This window comes from Notolepis coatsorum, assembly GCF_963971535.1.
Source record: "Notolepis coatsorum genome assembly, chromosome: 18".
NCBI classification, from domain to species: Eukaryota; Metazoa; Chordata; class Actinopteri; order Aulopiformes; family Paralepididae; genus Notolepis; species Notolepis coatsorum.
In genome coordinates this window covers 51,710,453-51,738,367 of record NC_140182.1, presented here as the reverse complement: position 1 = coordinate 51,738,367, position 27,915 = coordinate 51,710,453, and the positions used below count along the sequence as shown (strand labels likewise).

Here is a 27,915-nt window from a genome sequence, read left to right as displayed (position 1 = left end):
GTAAGGCAGAAAGGGAAATGACAAAAACAGGGGGAGGGGGGAACATGCACAGTCATCCGTTCATCTGTCCACATGTCCGGGTTCAGAGTGCGTATCCCGCCGTGATTCTGAGGGAGCGTGTTGTAGTGTGCACATCCATGCGTGAACTGTAGTCAGCAGGTAGCATGTTAGGGCACACGCTCACATGTTCCAGATAGATGGGGGAGTGCAGGCTGTTAGTGGAGTGAACCTGGGACCTTCAGCAGCCTCCACCTCCCAGGCAAAGCACAGATTAAGTGCCGTTGAGAGTGTTGGGTGGGTTTCTGTTTGGCAGGTTTAATTGAGATCTCAGATATGAACACAAGATCGCAGAGAGGATTGGGAGTCCATAACATAGAGATAGAGAGAGAGAGAGAGAGAGAGAGAGAGAGAGAGAGAGAGAGAGAGAGAGAGAGAGAGAGAGAGAGAGAGAGAGAGAGAGACTGTTTGAACTGTCGCAGATGTAGCAGGTTTTGTTAAAGCTGAATACTTTTTGGATTTAGAGGTAATCATATTCACTATTTATAATCCACTGTTACCCCTACCATCTTTGAATAGATTGGCTAGCCACTAGGGATTAGTCCAAATCCGATGATTTTGGGAAAGCACTGATAATGATATGGACACAGATATTTTTATTACACACATATTAATAATATTATTCTGGGAAATAAAATCTTTTATGTTATGAGCTCCCATCAAAAACTACCTGTAGGACTGCAGTCAAAACTACCTGTAGGACTGCCATCAAAACCTACCTGTAGGACTGCTGTCAAAAACTACCTGTAGGACTGCCATCAAAACCTACCTGTAGGACTGCTGTCAAAACCTACCTGTAGGACTGCTGTCAAAAACTACCTGTCGGGCGGTCAGGTGGCGTAGCGGAGATTGCGCTCGTCACCAATGCAAGAGGCTGCGGTCTCGACACCCGGAGTCAGCATTGCTTGAGGCTTGGGCTGATCGCTATACTAACCCGTTTGGCTGGGTTAGGGGGAGGGCAAGTCATGGGTGGGAATCTGGCGTTGTCTTGAAATAAGACGGGTGAGTGTGAGTGAGTCTCTCTCTCTCTTTTTTTGCATGATTGATTCATTTCCTGATAATGTATGCCGGTGACCCCTCCTCATCTCATGTTGTGTGTGTCTGTGTTCGTGCTTGAATTTTGGGACTTTCAAATGATTGTAAACACAACATAGTACTGTGATATTCTGACATTCTGATATATATTTTTCGTGTAAAATAAATAAATAAATAAAAAACAAAATATGAAAAATGTAAGAGAAAAAAAGAAGAAAAAAAGCGGAGGTTCAAACCCATTAATTAAGATTTGAGTGCCAACATAACGAACGAAGGTCCGTACCGTTTGGGCTCAGCCCTATCAGCTATTGATATTATTATTATTGATATTAGCAAACTCTGCAACACCTTGCCAGGAGACAACGATGCAGGGGATGAAACCCAGGGGTGTAGCTCCAGATTCTGGGCCCCATGAAAGAATGTATTTGTAGGCCCCCAGTGAATGCGAGCGCGCGTAAGCGGAATTTTTTTTGGCCATTTTTTTATTGAAAACGCATAATATGGTTTTGACCTATACATTCGGATCAGCAGTTCAGCACCTGCACTGTTGGTGGGTGAGCCTAGTAAAGGATGTCGCATTGCGTTCATCTTCAATGAATGGACCAATGCAATAGTCTACCAAAGCCCCCCCTCTCTCTCTATATCTCACACACACACACACACACACACACACACACACACACACACACACACACACACACACACACACACACACACACACACACACACACACACACACACACACACACACACACACACTTCAGAAACAAAGATAGTATCAATGAGAGCATCAATAATACACCTGAGTGATGTCTAGTAAAAAAAAAAAAAAAAAAACATTTTGAATGGACCAATGCAATAGTCTACCAAAGCCCCCCCCCTCTCTCTATATATATCTCACACACACACACACACACACACACACACACACACACACACACACACACACACACACACACACACACACACACACACACACACACACACACACACACACACACACACACACACACACACTTCAGAAACAAACATAGTATCAATGAGAGCATCAATAATACACCTGAGTGATGTCTAGTAAAAGAAAAAAAAAAGAAAAAATTTTGGGGCCCCCCCTCAGTGCTGGGCCCTTGGAATCATCCTAAGCTACCCCCCCCCCAGCTACGCCCTGACAGTGGGCCACTAGATAGCACAGTGGTTTTATTACTGGTCTGAGACCAGACTCAGTGGGCCACTAGATAGCACAGTGGTTTTATTACTGGTCTGAGACCAGACTCAGCGGGCCACTAGATAGCACAGTGGTTTTATTACTGGTCTGAGACCAGACTCAGCGGGCCACTAGATAGCACAGTGGTTTTATTACTGTTCTGAGACCAGACTCAGCGGGCCACTAGATAGCACAGTGGTTTTATTACTGGTTCAGTGTTCAGAGTTCAGTGAATGAAACTGGAATACAGTAGGTAGTATTTAGTCCCCTCCCCCTCTGTTGCTTCTTCTTGAAATGGGATTTCAGTAACTGGTACTATTTTCGTTAGTTATTAGTATTTGGATGTCACGGCAGTAGAATGCAGGGAGTCAAGGAGCAGGAATGTCAGGCTCCTTATAGTGTGAATGAACAGGCACTGTACGTGGAGGGTGTGTTACGTAAGCAGCATCTTGTTTGAATCCTGCCGTCGTCCATCGACAGTGACGGATCTAGCGACGGGCTACGTACATATCATTGGCATCGAGATACACGAGCGTCAGTCGGTACCTCAGCTGCAGGCGAGCATGTTTGTGTGAGTGTGGCATGTTTGCATCGGGTGGGTAGTCTTGAGGGAGGGTTGTGGTGGCTTGTCTCTCTTCGCATCTCTCTCCAGCCTAGGAGTGGAGTGTGTCTCCTCCCCCCCTCTCCCCTCTTCCAGCCGCTGGCCTCGGTCAGGTAACACAAACAGGATAGTATCACAGGACGGTGAACCCAAAGTGGCCCCGCCCGCCTCTGTATGTGTGTGTGTGTGTGTGTGTGTGTGTGTGTGTGTGTGTGTGCGTGTGTGTGTGTGTGTGTGTTTGTGTGTGTGTGTGTGTGTGTGTCTCCACGAGGCTCTCACCCGTACCTGTCATATATCCTGGTCCTTATCTGCTTTGTACTCCGTGTTTATTGCCTGTTTGCTGCCCTCCCCATCCCTCCCCTTTCCTCTTGTCACCCACCCCCCACCCCACCCCCCCTACTCCCGAAACCCCCATATGTATGGTCTATGTTTCTAGAGCCGTTGCTATGCCAACAGCCCACTTTCCATGCTAGAGCTGTGGGAGAAGCCCATCAGAACTCACACTCTGTCCTCTCTGCCTCCCACTGGCGACTGTGGACAACTGCAAGCAGCATCCACCTCCAAACTAAACCCCCGAATGATAGTAGAGACAAAGCATTGATTTTTTTGCCATTTTTTTTTTTAATTTCCAGATATACTGGACAAACAATATTGTTTTCAGCAGTGCATGAGAGCCTCCTCATGTGAGCAGCATCGTGCTCAGAGCAGCCTGGATGGGCCGGCACTCACCCTGTCAGACAGTGAGTCAGGTGTTGTAGAGCAGGGCTGGTAGAAAGGCCATTCCACTGGATGCACTGCTAGCTCATACCTGAGAATGCACTGAACCCCCACCCTCCCTGAATGAAGCATGAAGGTGAATGAATAATTGAAGAATTTCACTCCCCATCGATAGTTGGGAGGAGGAGGAGGAGGAGGAATGTGCTTTTCCTAGACTTTGGCCCCCAAGTCTCTCTCTCTCTCTCTCTCTCTCTCTCTCTCTCTCTCTCTCTCTCTCTCTCTCTCTCTCTCTCTCTCTCTCTCTCTCTCTCCGTGTTCTACTTCTCTTTTGGGCTAGAACAGAGGTTGTATCTTCCGTCTCCTCTCTAGACGTCTCCGACTCTCTGCAGTCTGGCCAAACACCCCCCCCTGGCATTGCAATCGCCGCCCTCAGAAACAAATGTAACTAACAGCAATTGATGAATAACCCCCCTTCCCTCCTGGAAACGGTTACCATCTCTCCTCTCCCCTCCCTTATCCCCACCCCACCCACCACCCCCCTCCCCTCTCTCTCTCTCGGTTGTCCGTTTTGCCTGTCTCGCTTTGCTTGCTTTTTCTGTCTATATTTGTCAATATATTTCCCCTGGTTCTGTCTGCGTCTTCTACAGATTAGTACATGTACATTAGTACATTCCACATCAATCTGTCGGTTACTTGTCACGATGCATATATTGGCGTCTAGAGTGCTCAATTCCATCCACCAGCGATCAAACATTTCTCTCAACAACATTGAGATGAGACTATAGAGAACGCTGGCCAGACAGACAGTTTTTGGGTTGTGTTTTTTTTTCTGCCTGTCCCAAGGCATTGAATTCACTCATACGAGTGACAAACTACTTGCATATGTTCTATATGCAGATGTAGCCAATGCCAGTGCTTTGGCCCCTGTGTCCCTCAGCCCACACCTTTAGAGTGTTCTATTAAATGGGTGAAACATTCAATCCGGTGGGTTAAAGTCGTGTAGGTCACGTAATTTCATCACTAACCGCACCCTCTTTTGGAACACTCTAAACGTGCATTATCCTATGATTTTCCGATCCCCGCACTCTTTGTGTTAAAAAATAAAAAATTTAAATAAATGATATTCTATTTTTGTATGGTATATCTAAACCTTTTTTCCTCTCTCTTTCTCTTTCTCTCTCTCTCATGCCTTATCCCATCTATCATTAATTTTTGAGAAGAGTGGTTCTCACACTCTCTCTTTCTCTTCCTGGTTATTAACTGTATTGTCTGTATCTTTCTGTTCCTTCTCTCTGGCGCTCTCTCTCTCTCTCTCTCTCTCTCTCTCTCTCTCTCTCTCTCTCTCTCTCTCTCTCTCTCTCTCTCTCTCTCTCTCTCTCTTTTCTCCCCTCCGGCATATGTTTTGCCCTCCTGTCTCCTGTTTGAGATATTGTGTGTTCATACTTCTTTATTTTGTGTGCGTGTTCTTTTTCTTTGATACTTATAAGACTGACCAGACTAAGCCTCTCTTGTGTTTCCAGGCTCCTTCCTATCCTTTTTCTTGCAGCTCTTCTTTTTTTGTTTTCCTCTTCTTCTTCTCCTTTCTCTAATGTGCTGGTGTTTTGCTACCGTAACAACTCACTCTTTTGGTTCTATTTTTGGTTTCTTGCAACCTCAGTGTTCATGCTATTAATACTGGCTATCTCTTCTAATACAAGACATGTGTTTTTCTTTATAACTCAAGCTTGCTCTCTCTCTCTCTCTCTCTCTCTCTCTCTCTCTCTCACCATTCCACCTTGGACCCTCGATTCTCTCTCTCCACAGTCCTTATGTTCCCCCCCCTGTGTGCCTCTTCCATTGCGTTCGTCTGCAAGTTTAGCATCTTCCGTCTATTTCCATTCCTTTCTCCCTCTCTCCCAGCATTACTCTCTCTGTACTTTGTGTGTTTGTTTGTCTTTCCATGATGTTGCCTAACAGTGTATCAGTGCCTCTCAATGTGCCTTGACCAGTCAGTCTTCTCTGGAGAGTTCTGTGTTAGCTGGGACCTTCTCCTTCTCTCTCTCTCTCTCTCTCTCTCTCTCTCTCTCTCTCTCTCTCTCTCTCTCTCTCTCTCTCTCTCTCTCTCTCTCTCTCTCTAACTCCTCCCTCACTCTCATTTCATCCTTTCTCAATTTGATAATTTTTCTTGGTTCTACCTTTTGTTTTAACTTTCTGAAAACTCTATTTTTTTTACTAGGGTTCTCTTTTTTTGCCTCAGAATGTTTGCCCCACTTTAACGACACATGGTCTTTTTTTAACCTGTCCTCCTGTAGAGGGCCTGCACTTCACGCCTGTTACACATTTGCAACGAAGTACCACTTCCACTGCGGGAGATCTCTGTCCCACTATATTCTGTGTTGCTGTCGCCGATTCCTGACCGACACACAGATTTAAATACACTCGCACACCCTGCCACAATGTCCAATATCTGTGTCGTTAGCTGTTGTTTTAAACATCTTGGTTCTGTACATATTGCTGTATGTCTTGTCTACAACGTCATGTTACTATACATGTCATTATACCTGTGTCTCTTGTTTGTGTGTCTCGAGGGGATACGGGCTAATGATGTATTCTCTAAGGGATGAACATATGTTGGTTTGTTTGTTTGTTTGTTTATTTGTTTGTTTGTGTCGACCTAAAGAAAACCCAGACACATCATATAATAGCGGTTCTCTTAAGTGTCTGTTTGTTGGAGGTAAACTTGATTCTTTGCCCATAGACTTAATTTGGATGCTTCTACCAGTCAACATTATGTATAGTCCTTTCAGATTCCAGGCATCACCAAACAGGACATGCCACAAACGTCCTCAATTCTGGTCCCAGCTTTTTAATCAGTGGAGAATTTGGCCCGTTCTATTGGCCTTGTCCATGAAGAGGAAGAGTCCACTTTGAAGTTCAAAGGCTTCGCCTCAATCCGTTCCAAGTGATCCTGGACTCAAGACAGTCGTTCCCTACATAGGAGGTTCTGACGTGCCAAACAGATGGGAGGTTGTACTCGCTGTATGCCCAGGCTTTCTCTCACTCTTTTGAAGGGTTGCTAGACCCCCATCAGACCCCCCCCCCCCTTGACTTTTCTCCGGGTCACCCTGCTCTTTTTCACCCACAGAGGCAACAAGCCAGTTAACAGCCCCAAGGGTCACCCCCCCGACGCCGACGGCCACTCCTCCGTGACGGACCTGGCCAACTCTCTCACCGGAGACATGGTGATGGTAAGACACCTCCACCCACACCACCCTCCCTCCCTCCACCCACACTATCCGCCCCGCTATCCACTCCATCTCTCCTGTTAAACAGACGTGTTTGTTCATCTTCTCCTGTGGCAGCTCAATGAATGAGGTGACATTCCATCATGGGGGGTTGGTTATGTCTGTCTGTCTGCCGATGGCAGGCCCTGTAGAGTCAAAGCCCCTGAGGTGCACCGGACTGTCATGTCAGACAATCACATAGACAGGCATACAGTAGCAATCAACTGAGACCAGTCATTCAAGGTGACTCACATTGTTTGATCCAGTGTAGAATTAGCCTCTGAACGGTTCACAATGGAGCCGACTGATGGGAATAAAAAGCCCTATTAACAAGCGTCGAGAGAATGGCTTGACATAAAAATCGTATTATGTGAAAATTGTCTTGTGAAAATTGTAACCCTCGAGCGCAAAGGTTAATCTCCTGTCGTTGAAATGGACAATTTAAGGTACCGCTCCAACTGGACGTCTTTGCATGCAAACTGCTCCTCAGACTTGCCCAATACAGCCTCATTATTAGAGGTGGCTTTTAGTACCTCGTCTTTCTCTTTCAATAAGTGGGTTTATGACCCGCTGCTCTGCGTTACCACCTGTTTGCAGCCCCCCATCACCTGTGCCACCCGTCCACAGAAAGAGAGAGCAAAGGCTACTGTAGAGCCACCATGAGAATTCAATGCCAGGATAATGGCAGCTGCAAGAGAAGGACTTCACCTTGGGCTGTGCCTCTCTGTCCGTTCTCTCGGTCCTGAACGAACTGCTCCCCCCTCCTACTGTGTCCGCTGCTTTCCATCAGATAGCAGCCTTTTAGGGTTTAGTGGTGATAAAGCAGAGAGAGTGGCTCGTCTAAAGCTGCCCCCTATCTCCAATCAGAGCACCTCCTGCCTCTTGAGAACATTAGTGAGGAAATGAAACCCTCTCAGTCTGCTGCTTAATGTCAGGCCTGCATCTCATTTATGTACTGATAGAGCTCACAGCTCCCCAAAATCTCCTCGGCCCTCACAGCTCATGCCAATGTGTGTGTATATGTGTGTGTGTATTTGTGTGTTGAAGAATTATATTATTGTGTGTGTGTACATTTGTGTGTATGCACCCATAATATAATTATTTGGTGCACACGCGTGTCTGTGTGCATGAGTCCATGTTTTCTTGCTTGAAAGTGCGTGTGGTTGTGTGTGTGTGTGTGTGTGTGTGTGTGTGTGTGTGTGTATCTGTGTGTGTACATGAGTGCATGTTTGTTTTGTGTGTGTGTGTGCGTGTGTGTGTGTCTCTGTGTGTGTACATGAGTGCATGTTTGTGTGTGTGTGTGTGTGTGTGTGTGTCTCTGTGTGTGTACATGAGTGCATGTTTGCTTGCATGCATGTGTGTGTGTGTATGTGTGTGTAGGTGTGTGTGTGTGTGTGTGTGTGTGTGTGTGTGTGTGTGTGTGTGTGTGTGTGTGTGTGTGTGTGTGTTAATGTGGGTATTTATATGCCTGCATATCTTAGGGCTGGGCGATTAATCAAGTTGCTATTTAAATTACGATTTTGGCTTCGTCTTCATGAAAACAAGATAATCAAGATAAAAACAATAATTGTGCCGCATGCTGTGTTGCTCTGATTTTGACTTGTGTTGTAGATGCAGTGCACCCTTCCTTCACAGTGGTGCGCTCCGCCCCTCTCCCCAACCCCAAACTGTAGTTTCAGCTCACATTGAGAGGGAGGAGGGAGCCACCACGTGTTTCTTACGTGTTATTTTTAAACGTCTAACTTGAAGATGACAGAAAGGCAGCCTTTGGTCAAGAAGAAAGGTCAAACTAATTCAGTCGTCTTCACATGATGTTCTCAAATCAACGAGTGATCGGGTTTAAAATTTGTAATTTAAATATCAATACATATCAACAATATCTGAAAAAAAACCTAAGTAATCTACTGTGCATATATTACTACCTACTATGCTAATATGTCTATACTAGGCTACTATGCACTCAAGAGTGTAGCACTCAAGTTCGACACTGTTTGACAAACAATATCACTTACTCTTAGCTGCCAGAGTTGTACCCTTCCTGCTGACTTGTTGTACAGAACTTGTAAGTCACTTTGGATAAAAGTGTCAGCTAAATGACTCGAAATCAAATTGTACAAATTGTGATTATAATCGCCATTTTTGCCATAATGGAGCAGCCCTAGTATGTCTGCATGTGTCTGTATGTTCCTACCATGTTACATGTATCCTGGACTCTACTCTGTATGTTCCTACCATGTTACATGTATCCTGGACTCTGTATGTTCCTACCATGTTACATGTATCCTGGACTCTGTATGTTCCTACCATGTTGTTACATGTATCCTGAACTCTGTATGTTCCTACCATGTTACATGTATCCTGGACTCTGTATGTTCCTACCATGTTACATGTATCCTGGACTCTGTATGTTCCTACCATGTTGTTACATGTATCCTGAACTCTGTATGTTCCTACCATGTTACATGTATCCTGGACTCTGTATGTTCCTACCATGTTACATGTATCCTGGACTCTGTATGTTCCTACCATGTTACATGTATCCTGGACTCTGTATGTCCCTACCATGTTACATGTATCCTGGACTCTGTATGTTCCTACCATGTTACATGTATCCTGAACGATGTATGTTCCTACCATGTTACATGTATCCTGGACTCTATATGTTCCTACCATGTTACCATGTATCCTGGACTCTGTATGTTCCTACAATGTTGTTACATGTATCCTGAACGCTGTATGTTCCTACCATGTTACATGTATCCTGGACTCTGTATGTCCCTACCATGTTACATGTATCCTGGACTCTGTATGTTCCTACCATGTTGCTACATGTATCCTGAACGCTGTATGTTCCTACCATGTTACATGTATCCTGGACTCTGTATGTCCCTACCATGTTACATGTATCCTGGACTCTGTATGTCCCTACCATGTTACATGTATCCTGGACTCTGTATGTCCCTACCATGTTACATGTATAGTTTCAAGTTTCAAGTTTGTTTATTAAATATCACAATAAAATACAGGTACTTTACGGTGAAATGCTTGGTTCTGTATGAGCTTTTAAAAAAGTAAGTAAGAAAGTAAGTAAAAAGTAAGTAAAAAAATGTAAAGTAAGTAAAGAGGAATATACATATAATATAATATACAGTGCAATATACAATCTAAAGTAGTAAAAATGAGTAAACAGTGAGGTACAATGCAGAAAATAGAGTATCCAGGGCCCTCATTCATCAATGTGTGCGTAGAACATGTTCTATTTCCACACGTAAGCACGGAATGTAGAACCAGTGTACGCACAGGGAAGTCGGGATTCATCACACGTGCGTACGCAGGCTCTATGCTCCTCCGTGTTGATGAATACCACTTTGTTCTACCGTCAATGCTCGTGCATGATTATCCATATATGGTCATGAAAGTGAGGAAACACCCCCCATGGGATGTGAAATAATGGACTGACCCGAGCGGAACTCTGAGAAACTCCACGGAGATTGTCCACTGCTGTCGAACCAAGAAGACACTATCGCGTATTATGGGATAAATAAAAGGCGGACTTGTAAACGGTGATGTCAGATATCAACGGCTCCCTAAGACCATTGCTGCAATTCTGCCTGGACAGCTCAAAATACTAATAAAGACCGTTCGTTGACCACTGTTTGGCGTTGGTTGTGTGTCATTATAACCGTGCTGTAATATGAATGCCTTTATTAGTTGTGTTCGATTGGCTATATGATTTTTAGAGGCATCTATTTTGTTGTCGGCTAATAAAGACCGCGCTGGAATATGACTGCCTTTTCCCGTGTTGTTTGATTAATACCCAGGGATTAAAGTTCTCCTCAATTTTATTCCAAATCGCGATGGATCTCCCGTAAATTTTCTACCTGCTGCATATGATTTCTAGAGGCATACTACAATCTATTTTGATGTCAGTATTGGGTAGCCTATATAAACAATAATACGAGAGCATATACAAGAACAATGAATCTCACTGCATGTATGATGTAGCCTGCCTTTCAATACATGAACTTGAATCCCATCATATACATAGTCTGTCCACTATCTGGTGTCATTGCAATGCGTTTTCTATTCTTTCTTATACAGTAAAAAGGGGGAAGAACACTATATTCATATGACTTGTATTCTGCTTACAGCTTCGAAATTCCACTTGTTTCGTTTAACGTAAAGCCTTTTAAATATAATCAAAACGTTCCCGTGTTTCGGCGGTCTGTGCGCAAAATAATAACGAGTTGAGCTTTATGATTTATGATGAATTGAAAATGGGGGACCCTGATGTAAACAAGACGAAAGTCTTTCTCTGGTCTGCATCCCCTTAACAATTGTATGTACTGAGCTGTACTGTACTGTACCCATTCTGCAATCTGTTAATAAACTTTTCAATCAATCAATCAAGCTACGCGGAGCGCAGTCAGTCAGTAGCCTACACCCCGTATATTCCGATAACGCTATATAAACCATGCTGCATTCATTCTGAGAGAAAGATCTATTATTCCAAATGCTATTTATAGGGTTTTGACCATAATTACACTACTGTTGCTATTTTACAATGAACTATAATGAATTACGGTTCATACAGAACATCCAGTGTTATTATGCACAGAAGCTCATTTCCTTGTTGTAATAATATATTCTACCACTGGGCGCCAGGTACGCATGGTCCGAGCTGTGCGTAAATATAAGCATGAAGTCAAGTTCAAGTTGAAATTGATGAATCCCACTCTTTGCTTAGAAATGATCGTACGCACAGGGTAAGCACAAATCTGTGCGTAGAACACGTTGATGAATGAGGGCCCTGGACTCTATGTTCCTACCATGTTACATGTATCCTGGACTCTGTATGTTCCTACCATGTTACATGTATCCTGGACTCTGTATGTTCCTACCATGTTACTGTACATGTAAACTGGACTCTGCAGCTCCCTGTGCTTTCCCTCCAGCTGTCTCCGGGCTCGGAGGACGACGACGGCGAGGGGCCAGTCAGTGAGAAGCTGGGCCGTATCCAGTTCAGCGTGGGCTACAGCTTCCAGGACGCCACCCTCACCGTCAAGATCCTCAAGGGTCAGGACCTGCCGGCCAAAGACTTCTCAGGCACCTCCGACCCCTTCGTCAAACTCTACCTGCTGCCCGACAAGAAGAACAAGCTGGAGACCAAGGTGAAGAGGAAAAACCTCAACCCTCACTGGAACGAGACCTTCCTGTTTGAAGGTCAGTCCATGTGTTTTTATGCTCGTCGAGGAGCTGAGATGCCTGTCAGTGTTGCACAGTGGGTTTGGTTATCGTACACTGTAAAAAAGAAACGTTTTTTTTCACTGGAAATTCACTGTATTACTTTACAGATTACTTTTGTTTTTCTACTTTAACACTTTCAGCGCCAGCCGTGTAAGCCATCCTTGTACTCATTGCGCCACCGCTGTAAGAGATAGGGATTTTCACTGTGCGTCGCGGTGTTTGCAGAGCTATATCTATATTCTATATTATAGCTATGGAGACAATACTATGGCCCATTTGACATTAACTATCCCTCTTTCAACATGTGAAAAAGAATACATTTCTTCATGTATACGTCTGCGTGTTATACCATGGTGAATATTGTATAGTTTCAGAGTGATCCTGACTAATTAACTGTGCTATGGAGCGATATGTTAATTTTGCTAAAAGCGTTCGCGTTGCTCGCCTGGACACGCTGCTATTTCCGTTTTTTGATGTTTTGATTGTCAGCAACGGCATACGTTTTGGAGTACGATGTGAAATCATTGTTGGATCAAAGTAGGATTGATGTCATATAGTCCTTACCTTTCCTAGGAGGTATCCCAAAAAGAATATTCCAGTTGTCTGATCGCGATTTCCAGTATTGTGTCGATCGGGTCCCTGACATGAAGTGGCACAAGATATGCCTCAAGTGTGCTGAACGCGTTTCGAAGTGGTCGGATGAAGCGATTTACTTGGCTTGGTCTAAATTCTCCGCCTGCACGAAATTAGATGTGACACACAGTGTGAAATAAGGTTTCAAAGGGTGGGCGATACTGCCACCTAGCAGGATGCGGCCGGTATTGCACTCTAGGAATCTCAGAATGATTTCCTATGGTAACACCGAGGTCCGTGACATTGCATAGAATAAAAAAATCGAACAAAAGAAAAAACGATGGCCGCTGACGAGATAACCTGAGAAATCTCGGGTCTGGTGCCCAATGTGTTAACACTTTGATTACCACTGGTGAACATGGTAAAACCCTGTTAAATGCCACCACCGATTTCAATGATAGCGTTGTGAACGCATATTCTCTCTCTTAAATTATGTGTCTTATCTGCCTGTCGTTTATCAATGACTTGTTTGCAGTCAACATTGTCGAAACGGATTGTTTTTTTATCGGTTAATTTTTGTTTTATAGCATTTTGAAAAGCCCTCGTTTTCAAGGAAAATAATAAAGATTCCGTGATAAAAGGCATCTACTGGAATATTCTAGAATACACAAAAACTTTGTAATTTTTCTGCCTATTTATGAATCGTTTTCTAATAAACGCTAGATTATCGATAGTATATGTGTACTTATGCACGCTATAGAGGCGGGCTGAAAAATATATTCTCTCATTTCCTCATCAGCGATCACAGCCACACACACGCATAGGGAAAAAGCTTATATCTCCGTGAAAACAGGTCTGATTATCCTAAGACTGGTAAAATAGATCCCTTACCTGAGATCAGATGTTATCCAAAAAGATTATTCCAATTCCTGATCGCCATTCCAAATATCGATCACGCTTATTGATTACAGTGTTGAGTCCTGTAAATACATAATCCACGCGTTTTCCGGGCCGGTGAGCACAATCGATCCTTCAGATGCCTTGAGGGAAAAATAAAATGAGGAAACTAACCACTCCCCCTGCATCAGTCTGAACTGATGGGGTGCAGTTACACAGGGAGAGACGATAGGGGGCGGTATCTTCCCAATTGAGCTCAGAGAGACTCTGCAGCACTAACCCGAGGCTCGATTGATGAAATATGAATTCAAATCGCCAATAAAAAAAAATACGGCAAACAAACGATATATGCCGTTGGCGGGCACTCAACTGGCGGCATGAACTAACGACTTATAGCGTTGGTGGCATCCAAAGTGTTAAGTGTAAATGCCATAAAAATACAGTAAATTACCTTTTATCAAAATATTAACCATTAAATAAAGGTTGTAATCTGTAAATGTATTTGATTTTACTGTAATTTGACAGTAAGTATTTGGCAACCGTTGCTGCCAGACATTTACCGTTTTTTTACAGTTTTCTTTTTTACAGTGTAAGACATAATGATCAGTATTTTGGCTGCACTATTTCTATTCTGCCTATTTTTATGCACTTCCTGTCAAATTCATGTGTCAGTTCTATGCAAATGTGATCTTACTACCTCTTATGTAATGTAGACTCATTACATCGACACTGTGTTTATTGTATTGTAAATTAGGGATATTTTATTTTATTGATTTATTGTCTAACTATTTTATTGCACTGCACTATTTTACTCTGTCTATTCTTTTTTACTCTTTTATCATTCTGTCTATTCTACTGTATTTTATTTGACTAACTATTTTATTGCACTGCACTATTGCACTATTTTACTCTGTCTATTCTATTTGACTCTTTTATCATTATATCTATTCTATTTGATTTGACTAACTATTTTATTACACTGCACTATTGCACTATTTTGCTCTGTATATTCTATTTTGCTCTTTTATTACTGTCTATTTAAAAATTTATCAAACCGTAAACAAAGGCCTATTGGGATGTTAGATCCTGTGAAGAACTATGTGATTTGATGTTCTATGTCTTGCCTTGACTTTGTCTATTTTGATGCTCATTTTATACATATTTTATGTCTGCACTTGTCTTGATCTGCCAATTGTGTGTGTCTTTTTTTGCACTTTGAGCTGCAATTCTCGTATGAAAGGTGCTATACAAATAAAGTTTATTATTATTATAATTTGTTGAACTGTGAACCGCAAAATCAAGAATCATTATACAGGTCTGAAAGTCGACGATCACCAAAAATTATGTTCTTCTTTGTTTTAGGTTAGGGTAATGTTAATGTTAGGGTTAGTGAGGTGTGCAGTAAGGTTAATGTTAGGGTTAGTGAGGTGTCCAGTAAGGTTAATGTTAGGGTCAAGGTAAGTGTTCGGTAAAAAGACAGGCAGCTTGGACAACTGTGGTCTTTCCTTGTGTTTTTATTATATTTCATTTTTTTTACACTGCACAGAATGTGTCTCACTCTCTCACTATCACTCTAAACTCACTTCTAATGCCCCCCCCCCCCTCTCTCTCTCTCTCTCTCTCTCTCTCTCTCTCTCTCTCTCTCTCTCTCTCTCTCTCTCTCTCTCTCTCTCTCTCTCTCTCTCTCTCTCTCTCTCTCTCTCTCTCTCTCAGGGTTCCCGTATGAGAAAGTGAGAGAGCGAACCCTCTACCTGCAGGTGTTGGACTACGACCGCTTCAGCAGAAACGACCCCATCGGAGAGGTGTCCATCCCCCTCAACAAGATAGAGCTGGGACAGCTGAAGACCTTCTGGAAGGAGCTCAAGCCCTGCAGTGATGGCAGTGTAAGCAACGTCTGTCATCTATGGGTGTAAGACAAACAGGGCCGGGAGATAAGATGCCCGGGGGACCGAGGGCAGAGATAGGGTCTTGTAGGGACGGGGCGATGAGAGTGATGAGGTCTATTGGCGGCCAATCCAATGTTTTTTTTGTTTTTTTGTGTGTCTCTATTCTAAGTGTATTCTTTAGACCGGTGGATGTCAACACAGGAAGGTTGAGAACTAGGGGTGTAACGGTACACAAAAACCACGGTTCGGTACGTACCTCGGTTTTGAAGTCACGGTTCGGTACGGGTTTTCGGTACAGTGGGGGAAAGTTTGGCTTTCCATGTTCCACTCAGGGGTGATGTAGTGTGCAGTAACGAATTGTACTTGTAGGGCTGTCAACAAATATTCTATATTGAAATGAATAATTGAATTGTAAAAAATAACAATAATAATAATAATAATTATATTAGATTGTGAAAAAAACAGCCCCCGGTGGGCGGTCGTTAGTGGTTAACATACCGTTGTATTCGTTCGGTACACTACACAGCCGTTCGGTACGGTACGGTACACACTGAAACGGTTCGGTTCGGTACGGATATGTGTACCTTTACACCCCTATTGAGAACCATAATTCCATTTTTACTTTTCCAATAATGTTTTCATATCCCATTATCTACAGTGTACAATTATATGGTGTATATTCGTAGCAGGGCTGTAGTTCTCACACTGTAAGTGGGAGTTTGAACTCTACTTTACTGTTGTCTTGGACTTTTCTCGGTCTTGTGCCTATTTTCATTTTCAATGCAGAGCTTCACATTCTCTGCAAATGGGTCATTTTGTTCTCACAAACCTGACCAAATTAGTTTCCTCAACAGGTATACTGTCGCCTTTACACAGCTGCAAGTAGGTGAACCGTTCCAAAAAAGTCCAATATTGTTCTTCAGCCAAAAGCTTTACGTAATCTTATTGAAACAAAGGCAAGGTCAGGTAAAGAGAGGTTTAGCTATACTGTAGGCTTTTCAATTTGGAGTCAATTCACATCAATTAGAGAGTAGTAGTAGATCCAGGAGGCAGTTGATGCAAAGGAGTGGGTAATTTAATGGAGCAGGCAATAAGCAGGAGACAGAGAGTTCACTGGCTACTCTAACAAACAAGACAGGCAAGAACACAACTACTAACTAGTAGCGTCTAGTACGATCAGGATATGTAGAACAGACTGACGACTAAGCGTTGACTGACTGAGGAATGTATGTGATGAATCTGATTGATTGACGACAGCTGGTGATACACAGACCGCACGCGGGAGACACATGGGGACACCAGCAGGACAGAGAGACTAGAGGGAGACACACAGGGACACCAGCAGGACAGAGAGACTAGAGGGAGGGGGGAAAGGGTAGGTGGTGGAGTTGGCAGTCACACCATCCATCTTCGGCACAAGCAGAGAGGCGAGGTCATGTTCTAAGGTTAACACAATGAACGGACGAGTAATCTAGAGTTTGTGTGTGTGTGTGTGTGTGTGTGTGTGTGTGTGTGTGTGTGTGTGTGTGTGTGTGTGTGTGTGTGTGTGTGTGTGTGTGTGTGTGTGTGTGTGTGTGTGTGTGTGTGTGTGTGTGTGTGTGTGTGTGTGTGTGTGTGTGTGTGTGTGCGTGCGTGTGTGTGTGTGTTCCGTAGGGGAGACGAGGGGACCTGCTGTTGTCTCTCTGCTATAACCCCACGGTCAACACCATCACCGTGAACATCATCAAAGCACGCAATCTCAAAGCCATGGATATCGGGGGCACCTCAGGTACGAGATCCCGTTCCTTTCGCTCTCGTCTCTCGCCTCTCTTTAACCCTTTCACTACCACACTGACACTATGGAAAGTTAACCCTTTACTATCACACTACAGACGGTTGTAAAGGGTTAACCTTCCGTAGTGTGGTAGTGAAAGGGTTAACCATTTGTCGTGTGGAAGTGAAAGGGTTAACTTTACGTGTTGTCGCAGTGAAAGGGTTAACCATTTGTCGTGTGGCAGTGGAAGGGTTAACTTTATGTGTTGTCGCAGTGAAAGGGTTAACCATTTGTCACGTGGCAGTGAAAGGGTTAACCTTCCGTATTGTTGCAGTGAAAGGGTTAAACCATTTGATAGTGCGGCAGTGAAATGGTTAACCCTCCCTCACCTGTCCCAAAGCCTCCCGGATTCACACGTAGTATACCGTACGCAGTATGCTGTGTTCCCTACATCTATTAACTTGTCTACACCGCGGACGGTCAACCGCGTCTGGGTTTGTAGCTGAGTCATACCCCTGGCAGCTATATGAGCTACAGTAACAGCAAGGTGACCTTCCTTCAGGAGTTTTCTTTCTCTCTGCCGTATGTTTAGAAGGGTCCTTTCAAGTCAAGTCAAGTCAAGAGTTTCAAGAGTTTAGCCTCCCAGCTGAACCTGTGTCTCTCCGCTCAACTCTCTACTCAGTGCTTTTGCCCCCAGTCTCCTAATGGAGTGTTAACAGTGGAATGTTATTGGAACATTATTACTGATTCCTGGACTGGATGAGAGCAGGATATGCTAATGTTGTTCCAGAATCGCTCAGCCTCCATTTCCCACAAATACGTCCTCAGCTGTATATTTTCATAGCTTCGGGGGGAAGTTGACTTTGAGCCCTGACTTGGGAGCAGCTTCCCAGCAGCCTTTCCTAACCATTATAATTAAGAGGGTAATTGCAAATCTGACCCCAGATCAGCTTCTATGGGCAACTTCATCCTACTTCTTAAGCCGTCAGCACTACTGGCAACCAGGGTTGGGGAGCGTAGTTAATTGCATGAAGCTCAATTACTAGTGTTAAAAAAAATTGTTGCTGTAGTTCAGTGGTAGATCATATTGGAGACCATCCCTTTGTCGAATGTTCCATATACTTACCTACTGTATATGGCATCCCAGACTCATATTTGATCGTTTTACGCAGTGCAGTTTGGATGTAGTTGAGTAGTTTTGAGTGGTTAAGATGTAATTTAATCTATTTCATTGTTACATTTGGTAAATATCCTCGACACTGTCTGGCCTGCTGTTCTGCGTCTGTCCTCGTCTTCAGACCCCTATGTGAAGCTATGGTTGATGCACAAGGACAAGCGTGTGGAGAAGAAGAAGACAGTGACGATGAAGCGCTGTTTGAACCCTATCTTCAACGAGTCCTTCCCCTTCGAGGTACCTGCCCACGTGCTGAGGGAGACCACTATCATCATCACCGTCATGGACAAGGACAGGCTGAGCCGCAACGATGTTATTGGCAAGGTAAGATACTAACAGATAGACAGACAAACAGACAGACAGACAGACAGACAGACAGACAGACAGACAGACAGACAGACAGACAGACAGACAGACAGACAGACAGACAGACAGACAGACAGACAGACAGACAGACAGACAGACAGACAGACAGACAGACAGACAGACAGACAGACAGACAGACAGACAGACAGACAAGTGGTTAAATGGTGCCACATGACAAGACATGCATGCCATCAAAACCAATTACCACAAAAAAGGCAGCTATAAAAACAACCATCAATTAATGAATCAATCAATCTATAATAGTGTGGTTAATAGACTAGTCATCATCAACATCATCAACGACACCCACTGACACGATCATCAACAGAAAACCAGCAGCATTCCTCTCCCAGTTCTATAACCACTCTAACGTCTTGTCAGTATAGCATGACTAATAATAACTAACAATAGAGTTATTGATCTACTGGATATGAGCCGGAACAAAGTGCCTAAACACTGTGAGTGGAGAACCTTGGCAGTAATAACTACTGTCTGAGCGCTGCTGCCAAGAGGCTGCTTGCAGGGGAACAGTAGGAGCTGTTTGCTTCACAACTGGAGTCACCCTTTCAGTTATGAGGCTTTGTTTTGTTTGTTTTTTGAGTTCTCACGAATATACAAAAAAAATGTATCGACTTTTTCTCCTTATTTTTCTATTTTTCTCCCGTCCCAATTTCGCCTCGCCAATTCTCCCTTCAATTCTCCCCTCCCCTGTCTCGAACGTTGCTAGACTATGCCTCCCACTGGTCGGCTGCAGTGAGGACCAAGCCTTGCATCACGTGTCCCCTCCGGTACACGAGGAGGCAGCTGTCGCATCTTTTCACCTGTACAGCGTGATCTCTCAGTGGCGAGGAGTAACGCATGGGAGGCTCACGCTGCCCCCGATGCTTCCTGATTCTGCTGTACAGGCGCACCAACCGACCTGTAGGAGTCGCTGTCCACAACGTCCAATCCCCACTCACCAGCTTTCTCACCCTCTAACACTGCCAATTGTGTTAGTATGAACGACCAGCCAAGCTGGTAGCAACGCCGAGAGCTGGGCTCGAACCCAGCATCTCCTGCATTAGTGGCGAGCGCCTTGCCCACTGCGCCACTTAGCCGCCCGAGTTCTCACGAATAGTTGTAACAAAAAAGACGGTGCTCTTTGATGGAGGGTATGAATTTCTTTTGAATTTGTTACGGCATCTAGCCTTCTACAGAGAGTTAGATGTCGAAATGCATCCAAGTAAAAATGTTTTATTGGCAGAACTTGCCAATGAAATAAAGGAATTGTATGAGTCGAGTGCCTCTGCCATTTCCTCATTCCTTCAGTGAATTAATTGTGTTTGGCCTACATCTCCAATGTTCCTTTTTGATTTCCTTTATGCTTTCTGTTTTGTTTTTTCTTATTTAAATTTGTATTACTAATTACATTCTGTATTTGTATTCTGTTGTATTATTTCCTTGTGAGGACCCCAAAGAAGACTAGCGCCCATTCATTCAGCAGCTAATGATGGTCATACTAAAACAATAAACAAACAATAAACACTGTAGCATCTCCACATTAATTGCAACCTCTTGGAGTGTGGCTTCGCTCGATGGAGACTGCTAAATTCTATAAAACTTTGTCAATATCTCAAAAAGAAAGTACACTTGACATGGTTTTTGCAATTGCCTATTAAGAGTGTAGGGGAGAGTGGGGTAAGTAGTGCCAATTTTTACTTAAAGTGCCTTTAACTCATTCAGCGCCAGTCACGAGAAAAGTCGGGTTAACTCGCCAACCGTTCAGCGCCAATCACGAGAAAACTCAGGTTTTAATCGTTATTTCTTTTATTATGCTATATCCATTCATTTTTCATCCATCCAGCCTGATGTTATCATTGGGAATGGGTCTGAGCTCGCATAAGGGCAAATACCGCCACCTACGCCTTCCAGCCGGTATTGCACAGCATTGAAATCCCTTCCCCTTGGGCTGTACGCTGATCTAACAAGTCCGGTCCAGGTTTTCCTTCTCGGGCAAGAGTAATGTTTATAACACATGGACTGGGGAGACTGGGAGCAGCGTGGATTATGCCTTTCGGACATATAATGTTGGATCAATAAACGCAATCAATATTTGGAATGGTGATCAGGAATTGGATTAACCTTGCATATAATACCGATAATCTAGCGTTATTTCAGAACGATTCATAAATCAAGCGACAAATGGCACGATTTCTAAGGAAATACATTGAAGCGCCGTTTGCTCGAGTTTCTTGAGATTAGACAGAATGCTCTGGAAATATACTCTTATTCACCACGGTATAAAACGGAAATGTATGTATGAAAAAACAATCTGTTTTGTGCATGTTGACTGGAAGCAACTCACTGACAATCGACAGGTGTATTAGACCCATAGCTATAATATAAGATATATTTTAAGCACTCGCAAATGTCGCAGTCCCCCCATTGATTAAAGTGATGGCGCTCTAGCGCCCTCTGGCGCCCCGACCCGTGGGAGCTGAATGAGTTAAAGCAAGGGAATTACAGTAATGCCCCCAACTAAAATATGTACACATAGTTTAGGATGTTGTGCATCCCTGGGGACAATCACTTTGGATCTTAAATAAACTGTTTCAGAAATATAGCTTTAGAAAAAAAAGTGGTTTTGTGGCACAACTTGCCCCCGGTGCGGGGTTAGTTGTGACATTAGAGAGAATACACTGGGGTAAATTGTGCCATTGATAATATTAAGTAAAACAGATAATTTTAATCTCAAAAGCGGTAAAAGCATCCTGCAGATCTTCATCTCCTTTCCAACCTGACATATAGTCTTCCCCTGTTGCACCTCTTTCACTGCTCTTTCCAACTTCTCAAGAGGAGTTGAAACATACGGTTATTCTATAACCATAGTTATATGAGTATAGCGAGCGCTCTGCTCGTAGTGGAACTATCCCTTTATCCAGTCTAATAATGAATAATTTTCTCCACATGCACACACCCATCCGCCTGGCCACACCCACATCCGCTCCTCTACATAAGCGGGGTCGTGGCCACACCATCAGCTCCTTCCCAAGTCTTTCACCACCGAAGACGAAGACCACGGGGCCCTCAGTGAGTCCGAGCAGAGCGCTTGCTATACTCATATAACTATGGTTATAGAATAACCGTATGTTATATATCGTAATAGCTTACGCTCTGCTCGTAGTGGAATACAGGAGCTGAGCAGAGCGGAAGCTCGACAGATGTACCCGCTGAGGCCCCCCACAACCATCAGAACCGGGGAGGACCCGAGCCCCCAGGACCCCCCTAGTGGAGGACGAGAGGGAATCGGATCCGACTGTGCGAAGAGGGTTTAGCACCTCAAACGCACAGGGTGAGCAGACCGTGGGACACTCAGGCGTGCATCCCACATGCCACCAGGGAACGGACGGGAAGCAAAAACACCTCCGTCACAGCCCCCAACATCACGGGATCGAAGGTCAAGAACCCAACCCTGTGGCAAGGCCGTAGCAGCGGAGCGCAGAGGAGGTCCCAGCCCTAGGACAACTTGAGGGCCAGGACCCCCCGAAAAAGGGGGCCCGGTGAGGTCAACGATGCCGTAGCATCGGGACCCCACCAGACGGTCACTGGTGACACCACCCCCCACATCGCCAGCGTATCGGACAGGGCCCAAATCAAGAGTAGGCCCTTCCCCCTTTTGGCACGCCGCTCTGAAGCACTCTAGCTTACTGCACCTGGTATTCCCAGGGGGTCTCCCATCCAAGAACTAACCAGGGCCGAACCTGCTTAGTTTCCGAGATCTGACGAGATCGGGCGTGTCCAGGTTGGCATGGCCGTAAGCCCCAAGAGGCTACCCCCCCACAATACTGTGGGGCCAGACGGCGCGCCGGGGAGACAACTCCCAAAGGGGGTTGATCCCTCAATCCAGACAACAGGCCAGAACTCGACCTGTGCCTGGAGCACTGCGGACTAGACAGGCGCCTAAGGGGTCTACTGTAAGAACAGTACCCGGCGGAAGGGGTGTTCGGTATGCTGTCATGACCTCAACAAACCCAACCCCTCCAGCGGGGTCGAGGTTCAAAGGAGAGGCGAACACAATTGGCAGACGTCATGAAAGATGCGGGGGCACACTCTCGGGCAGACGGGGTCAAGCCCGGCCTCAACCCGAGAGTCGACTCTGCTACCAACACACCGGAGGCGGTTGTTCCCTTAACAGGAGGCGGTTGTTCCCTTAACCCACCAAGAAAACTTAGAAACATAACTGCGTGTATACACAGGCTATACAAGCAGTACAAGTGTTTCAGTTTTCAAAGGGTTAACCCAGGCCAACAGGTCGACGAGAACGAGTCCGGACCTGGGCCTGGCGGACCGGGACCTACACAGGGATGCCTAGAGGGGTTGACAGCAACCACCCGACAGCCCCCTCCCATCCCCGCCCAGCAGGGGGAGGGAGGGGTGAAACAAATGGAGAAGGACCAGGCCCCCTAACACAGCGCAAGGTACAACACAGTATGGACCAAGCACGTCACCGTTATGGGCAAGTCGTAGTGGCATACTGTACATATGACACACACATCCATGACATCAATCCCCGCGAAGCCCGGACTGACCCGGCATTTTCCCCCCGGAAAAGCACAAAGTCCTTCGGGGTACCAGAACAGCAGATCTGCGCTCCAAAGGACAACGGGTTAACTGACCTGGTCCGGCGCGACCAGAACCAGTCCCGTGTCCTAGTCACGCCGACATCCCCAGTCCTAAGAGGGGGGTAGGTATGCATGTCGATCTAAAACATCACAGAGGGCGCCACCAAGATGGACAGAACGTGAATGCACTGCTCCTGGCGGCCCACCTCATGGGCGTGAGTCATCGAGTCTAACCTAGTGCACTGGCGCTCGGTAGAGATAAAAATCTCCTTCCTAGTCGCCCGCATAAAAAACGCTGTTTCTATGAATTGGGCAACCAAGGCGCGCCGGCCCATAACGTGGTTCCACATTGGAACCGGGGAATCATTTCACCCACCCCCTCACCACCTCACCACTGATACGACACCAAATGAAAAAACAGAGCCGTGATACCAGGCGCATGGCGCGCCAGATGAAGCACATACTTCTACCTGTATAGTAAAGCTTTACATCATGCATGCCAGCCACAGCCGATAACCTCGTTTGAAAACAGGTTTCCCACAGCCCTGCTTATGTGTGAAAACTTGTCACTCGTTATTTTCATCATTACCCTCAAGTAAAGAATAACAAGCTAAGAGAGAGACTCAGGCCCTCGATCATATGCCACTATGTACAGCGTTGTAGGGTAACACCCAGCCAGTTGTGGGCTCAGCCACGTTGTCTAAACGTTACATGAACACACACAACTTCTCATCATACAACAAAAAACCCAGTTCATTTTTACTCACGTAAAAAACAACGCTGTTTTCAGGTAGAGAGAAGACATAAGCCTTGGCCAATGCTAACCTAAGCTATACAAAGCGACCAAGACGATTTTCACACCACACGTCGTATCTCCAAATGTAGTGAAGCAACATATGTTTCGTTTAAACAAAGACATTGTTATTAACCAAAACATTCGGGAGGGGGAGGAAGGAAGAGTGGAGCAATGTCCTACGGACCTGCACCTACGAACGCAGGACGAAAGGCCGCAACACAGGTTGGTCTACCACGTTGACGAAGGCCTCTCGTTGGCAAGGCCTCGCTCCAGCGTGACGCCCCCCTCCTGCAGCCGCTCATGGCACAGGCCCGACGACATCTTCTGCCAGAGATGACGTCGTAGTCAGAGTGCCAGGGCCCGCTATCCTCACGGCTAGCGCCAATGGTTGTAGCATAAGCTAAACAGCTAACTCTAGGCTAACATATAGCATCAAGCTAACGTTTCTAGCCGAGCGTAGCTGGCAGCTAACGCAGTGGCAAGCTAAGCGGCTACTACTGAAAGCTGTACAACGTGAGAAATAGCAATACAGGCCACCACTTCAGACAGCTGCTGTCTTTTCCTCTTCTTATCCGAAGAAAAAAGGAAAAAAGGCAACACACGCCCCTCTTACAGAACGGCGCTTACCAGACACAGCGGTATCGGCAGCAAGCCCCTCGTTGTACGCGGGCTACAGCCGACCTGAGCTCACCCCCCTCGCGCCGGGTGTTTTTCATCTTGAAAAGCGGGGCCAGCGCGGCGGCAGAGGGTATCCGTTTGTCCAGAGACCCAGGGAATTGAACCGCAGATTCGGAATCACGGTCCCAGGAAAACAAAGCTACGACTTCACTGAGGAGGAGCTAATGTTATCGTGGGGCATCAGACTAGAACCCCCTCCACGCCGCTAAGGGGCAGCGAAAAGGATTCTAGCCTGGAGCCGACCTTCGTAAGCTGTGCAGTTGTCCCCCCACAAATGACACACCTGGCGCCCGCGTTGCAAAAAACATCACCCGCCCAGAGAGGCCGTCAGCCCTCACACAGCCGTCCGCCTCCCAAGCATAGTGTCCAGCTGCAGAGCTGGAGACAATGCCGGCGGGGATTGCTCAGCGACACGCGCCCCTAATGCGAAGCGCCGGTGGAGGTCAGAATGATCATCATCTTCTAGACCCTCCGGTGGCGAAGACATTATCGCTGTATTTCCTCGAAAAATAGTGAGAGAGAAAACAAAGATACAATGTCAACGCAGCTCCTCTCCAACAACCATCTTCGGCACTAAACTTAAAGTGGTGTGTTACAGACACTTTTCGGTGGTGAAAATAGGGAAGGAGCTGATGGTTTGGCCACGACCCCGCTTATGTAGAGGAGCGGATGTGGGTGTAGCCAGGCGGATGGGTGTGTGCATGTGGAGAAAATTATTCATTATTAGACTGGATAAAGGGATAGTTCCACTACGAGCAGAGCGTAAGCTATTACGATATATAACCCTGTCTGTCTTCCGTTTGTATCTGCGTGGCATGATGGATTTTGGTCTAAAATTAAGAATATCACATATGGTTTTAGTGATCAAATGTAAGAATACAATGTACAATAACAATAAAATACAATAAAGTAATATATATAGTTAATAATTATAAGTTGGGGCAACTTAACAAACAAAACATCTAGCACAACTTAACCCAGGCACTTTGGCACAAATCACCCCAAGCCTACCATTTTGAAAAAAATGCATCCCCCAGCTGTTTTGAGCTAGCATCATGCTAACTGTATAGACTCATGGTGTAGCTTACTAAAGCACTAAAACATGTGTGAACTATTTTCAAAGTTGTCTATAATTGTTCAAACACAGCAATAAGAAAACCTTGATCATAAAAAATTTACTTTGGAGGGCAACAGAATAACAACAGCATTACACTGGACCCTGTTACAATTGCTCCCAGTCACCCCTATGAGACGGCCATTTGTCCCTGCGTCAGAATCTTGGCCTGGACTTCTCTGTCTTTGTCTTGCTTTGGAAAACAATAAATATGGCCTAATACAAGCTGACACAAAATAACCTTAAATAGTAGTAAATTATTGATAGCAAGCGTTGTTTTTTTCGATGAATTTCTTTTATTTTTATATTTTTAATTTTTTAAGATTTATTTTTAGCATTTCTACAGCTTTTATGGTCAGACATGGCCGACAGAGGAGAGGGAGAATGGGAGAAGATGTGGGGGAGGACATGCATCACTCGGGCGCCCGGATTTCTTTTCTAACGTTGCAATGTTCTGTGTTCAGGTAGAAAATGTATTCCCCCCAATTCAACTGATGAAAACGCACCTAATTCGCATTATATTTTTTGTGAATCGATTACTCTACGTGCTGAATAACCATTGGCAATTCAGCCTGGAACACGTTCTGTGGTTTTTATGAAGACTCCAATGTCATTCCCTCTTTATTTCTCCTCCTCCTGTTCATCTCTCTGTCCTCTCTCAGATCTACCTATCATGGAAGAGCGGACCGGCAGAGGTGAAGCACTGGAAAGACATGATGGGTCGGCCACGCACTAATGTTGCCCAATGGCACGTTCTCAAGGCCTGATCACGCTGCCCAGCTTCCTCCATGGCCCCTCCCTCAGTCTTCCCTCGCCCCCACCCACCCCCATCCCCACCCCGTCCTTATGCACAAGACTGACTTGCTGCCAGGCTGCGAAACACGGGTACAATTAGCCATCTGCTCTCTTAAAACCTTTAAACTCTTCTCTTTTCTCTGAATAATTCTCTCACTCTTCTCTTTTCCTCTGTACCTTCCCATCCAGCCCCGTCTTACTATCTATGTCGGCTACCATGCCAATCGTCCCCCTGTTTCTGACCGTCTGTGTGTCTGTCTGTCTGTTCCTACGTACGCACTTCACCTGGGGGGGAGGGGGGTCTAATGGCCCTTTTCCATTACATGGTACCAGGGGTGTAAAGTACTTGAGTAATTGTACTTTGTTACAATACTTTTTTGGGGGGATTTGTACTTTACTCGAGTATTATTAGGTTGGTATACTTGTACTTTTACTCAATTACATTTCAGAGAAAAAAATACATACTTTTGACTCCTTACATTTAAAATGCAGACCTACAAAGTACAAAGTACAAATATTGCAGGTCCAACAATTTTTATTAGTATATTTGTTTCTCTGGCCGAACTAACGTTAATACTGCAGCCGCACTTTATTTAAAAACAGCCAATCAAATCCCCATCAATGGAAAATGAACCCGCCCATACCCATGCTGATTGGTCCTTGTGCAAGACTAGAAAGCGGGGATCTTTGATTAAACACCTGCTATCAGAAGAATAGACAGTCAGAAACAAGTTTTTACTTTTACTCAAGTGTGTTTTTAGCCAGATACTCTTTTTACTTTTACTTGAGTACGATTTTGAGACGGTACCCATACTTTCACTTAAGTATCATTTCTGGGTAGTTTTTACACCCCTGCATGGTACCGGCTCGACCCTACTCTACTCGCCCCTTTTTGGTTTTCCATTGGGCAAAGTTGTGGATAGTGCCTGGCACTTGCTACCTTTTTTGGGCATCACCTCCATTGCGGTTCCGAGTGAGCCGAGGCGATACCAAAAGGTGACGTGAAAACACTGCAGATCACTGATTGGTCAGAGAGAATGGTCTCTTGTAACACAACAGCGCCAAGGACAGCACTGTCATCCTCTTTTCAACCAGGAAATGTGCTCACGTGAAAATCATATTATAGGTTGATCTAGGCACAAACAGATCATTTCTGTC

At 45.0% G+C, this 27,915-nt stretch overlaps 1 protein-coding gene across 1 annotated transcript in view; it reads left to right on the top strand.

Moving 5' to 3' along the window:
- syt7a (synaptotagmin VIIa) overlaps window positions 1-26,729 on the top strand; it is a gene marked incomplete at its 3' end in the record, with an annotated part of 296,315 nt that extends 269,586 nt beyond the window's left edge. The window contains exons 7-12 of the mRNA XM_084334887.1: window positions 6,739-6,841; window positions 11,833-12,100; window positions 15,308-15,477; window positions 17,134-17,248; window positions 18,532-18,731; window positions 26,625-26,729. Of these exons, the coding sequence (XP_084191013.1) occupies window positions 6,739-6,841; window positions 11,833-12,100; window positions 15,308-15,477; window positions 17,134-17,248; window positions 18,532-18,731; window positions 26,625-26,729 (961 nt within the window). The remainder of the gene's footprint in view (window positions 1-6,738; window positions 6,842-11,832; window positions 12,101-15,307; window positions 15,478-17,133; window positions 17,249-18,531; window positions 18,732-26,624) is intronic.
- Window positions 26,730-27,915: the final 1,186 nt, after the last annotated feature.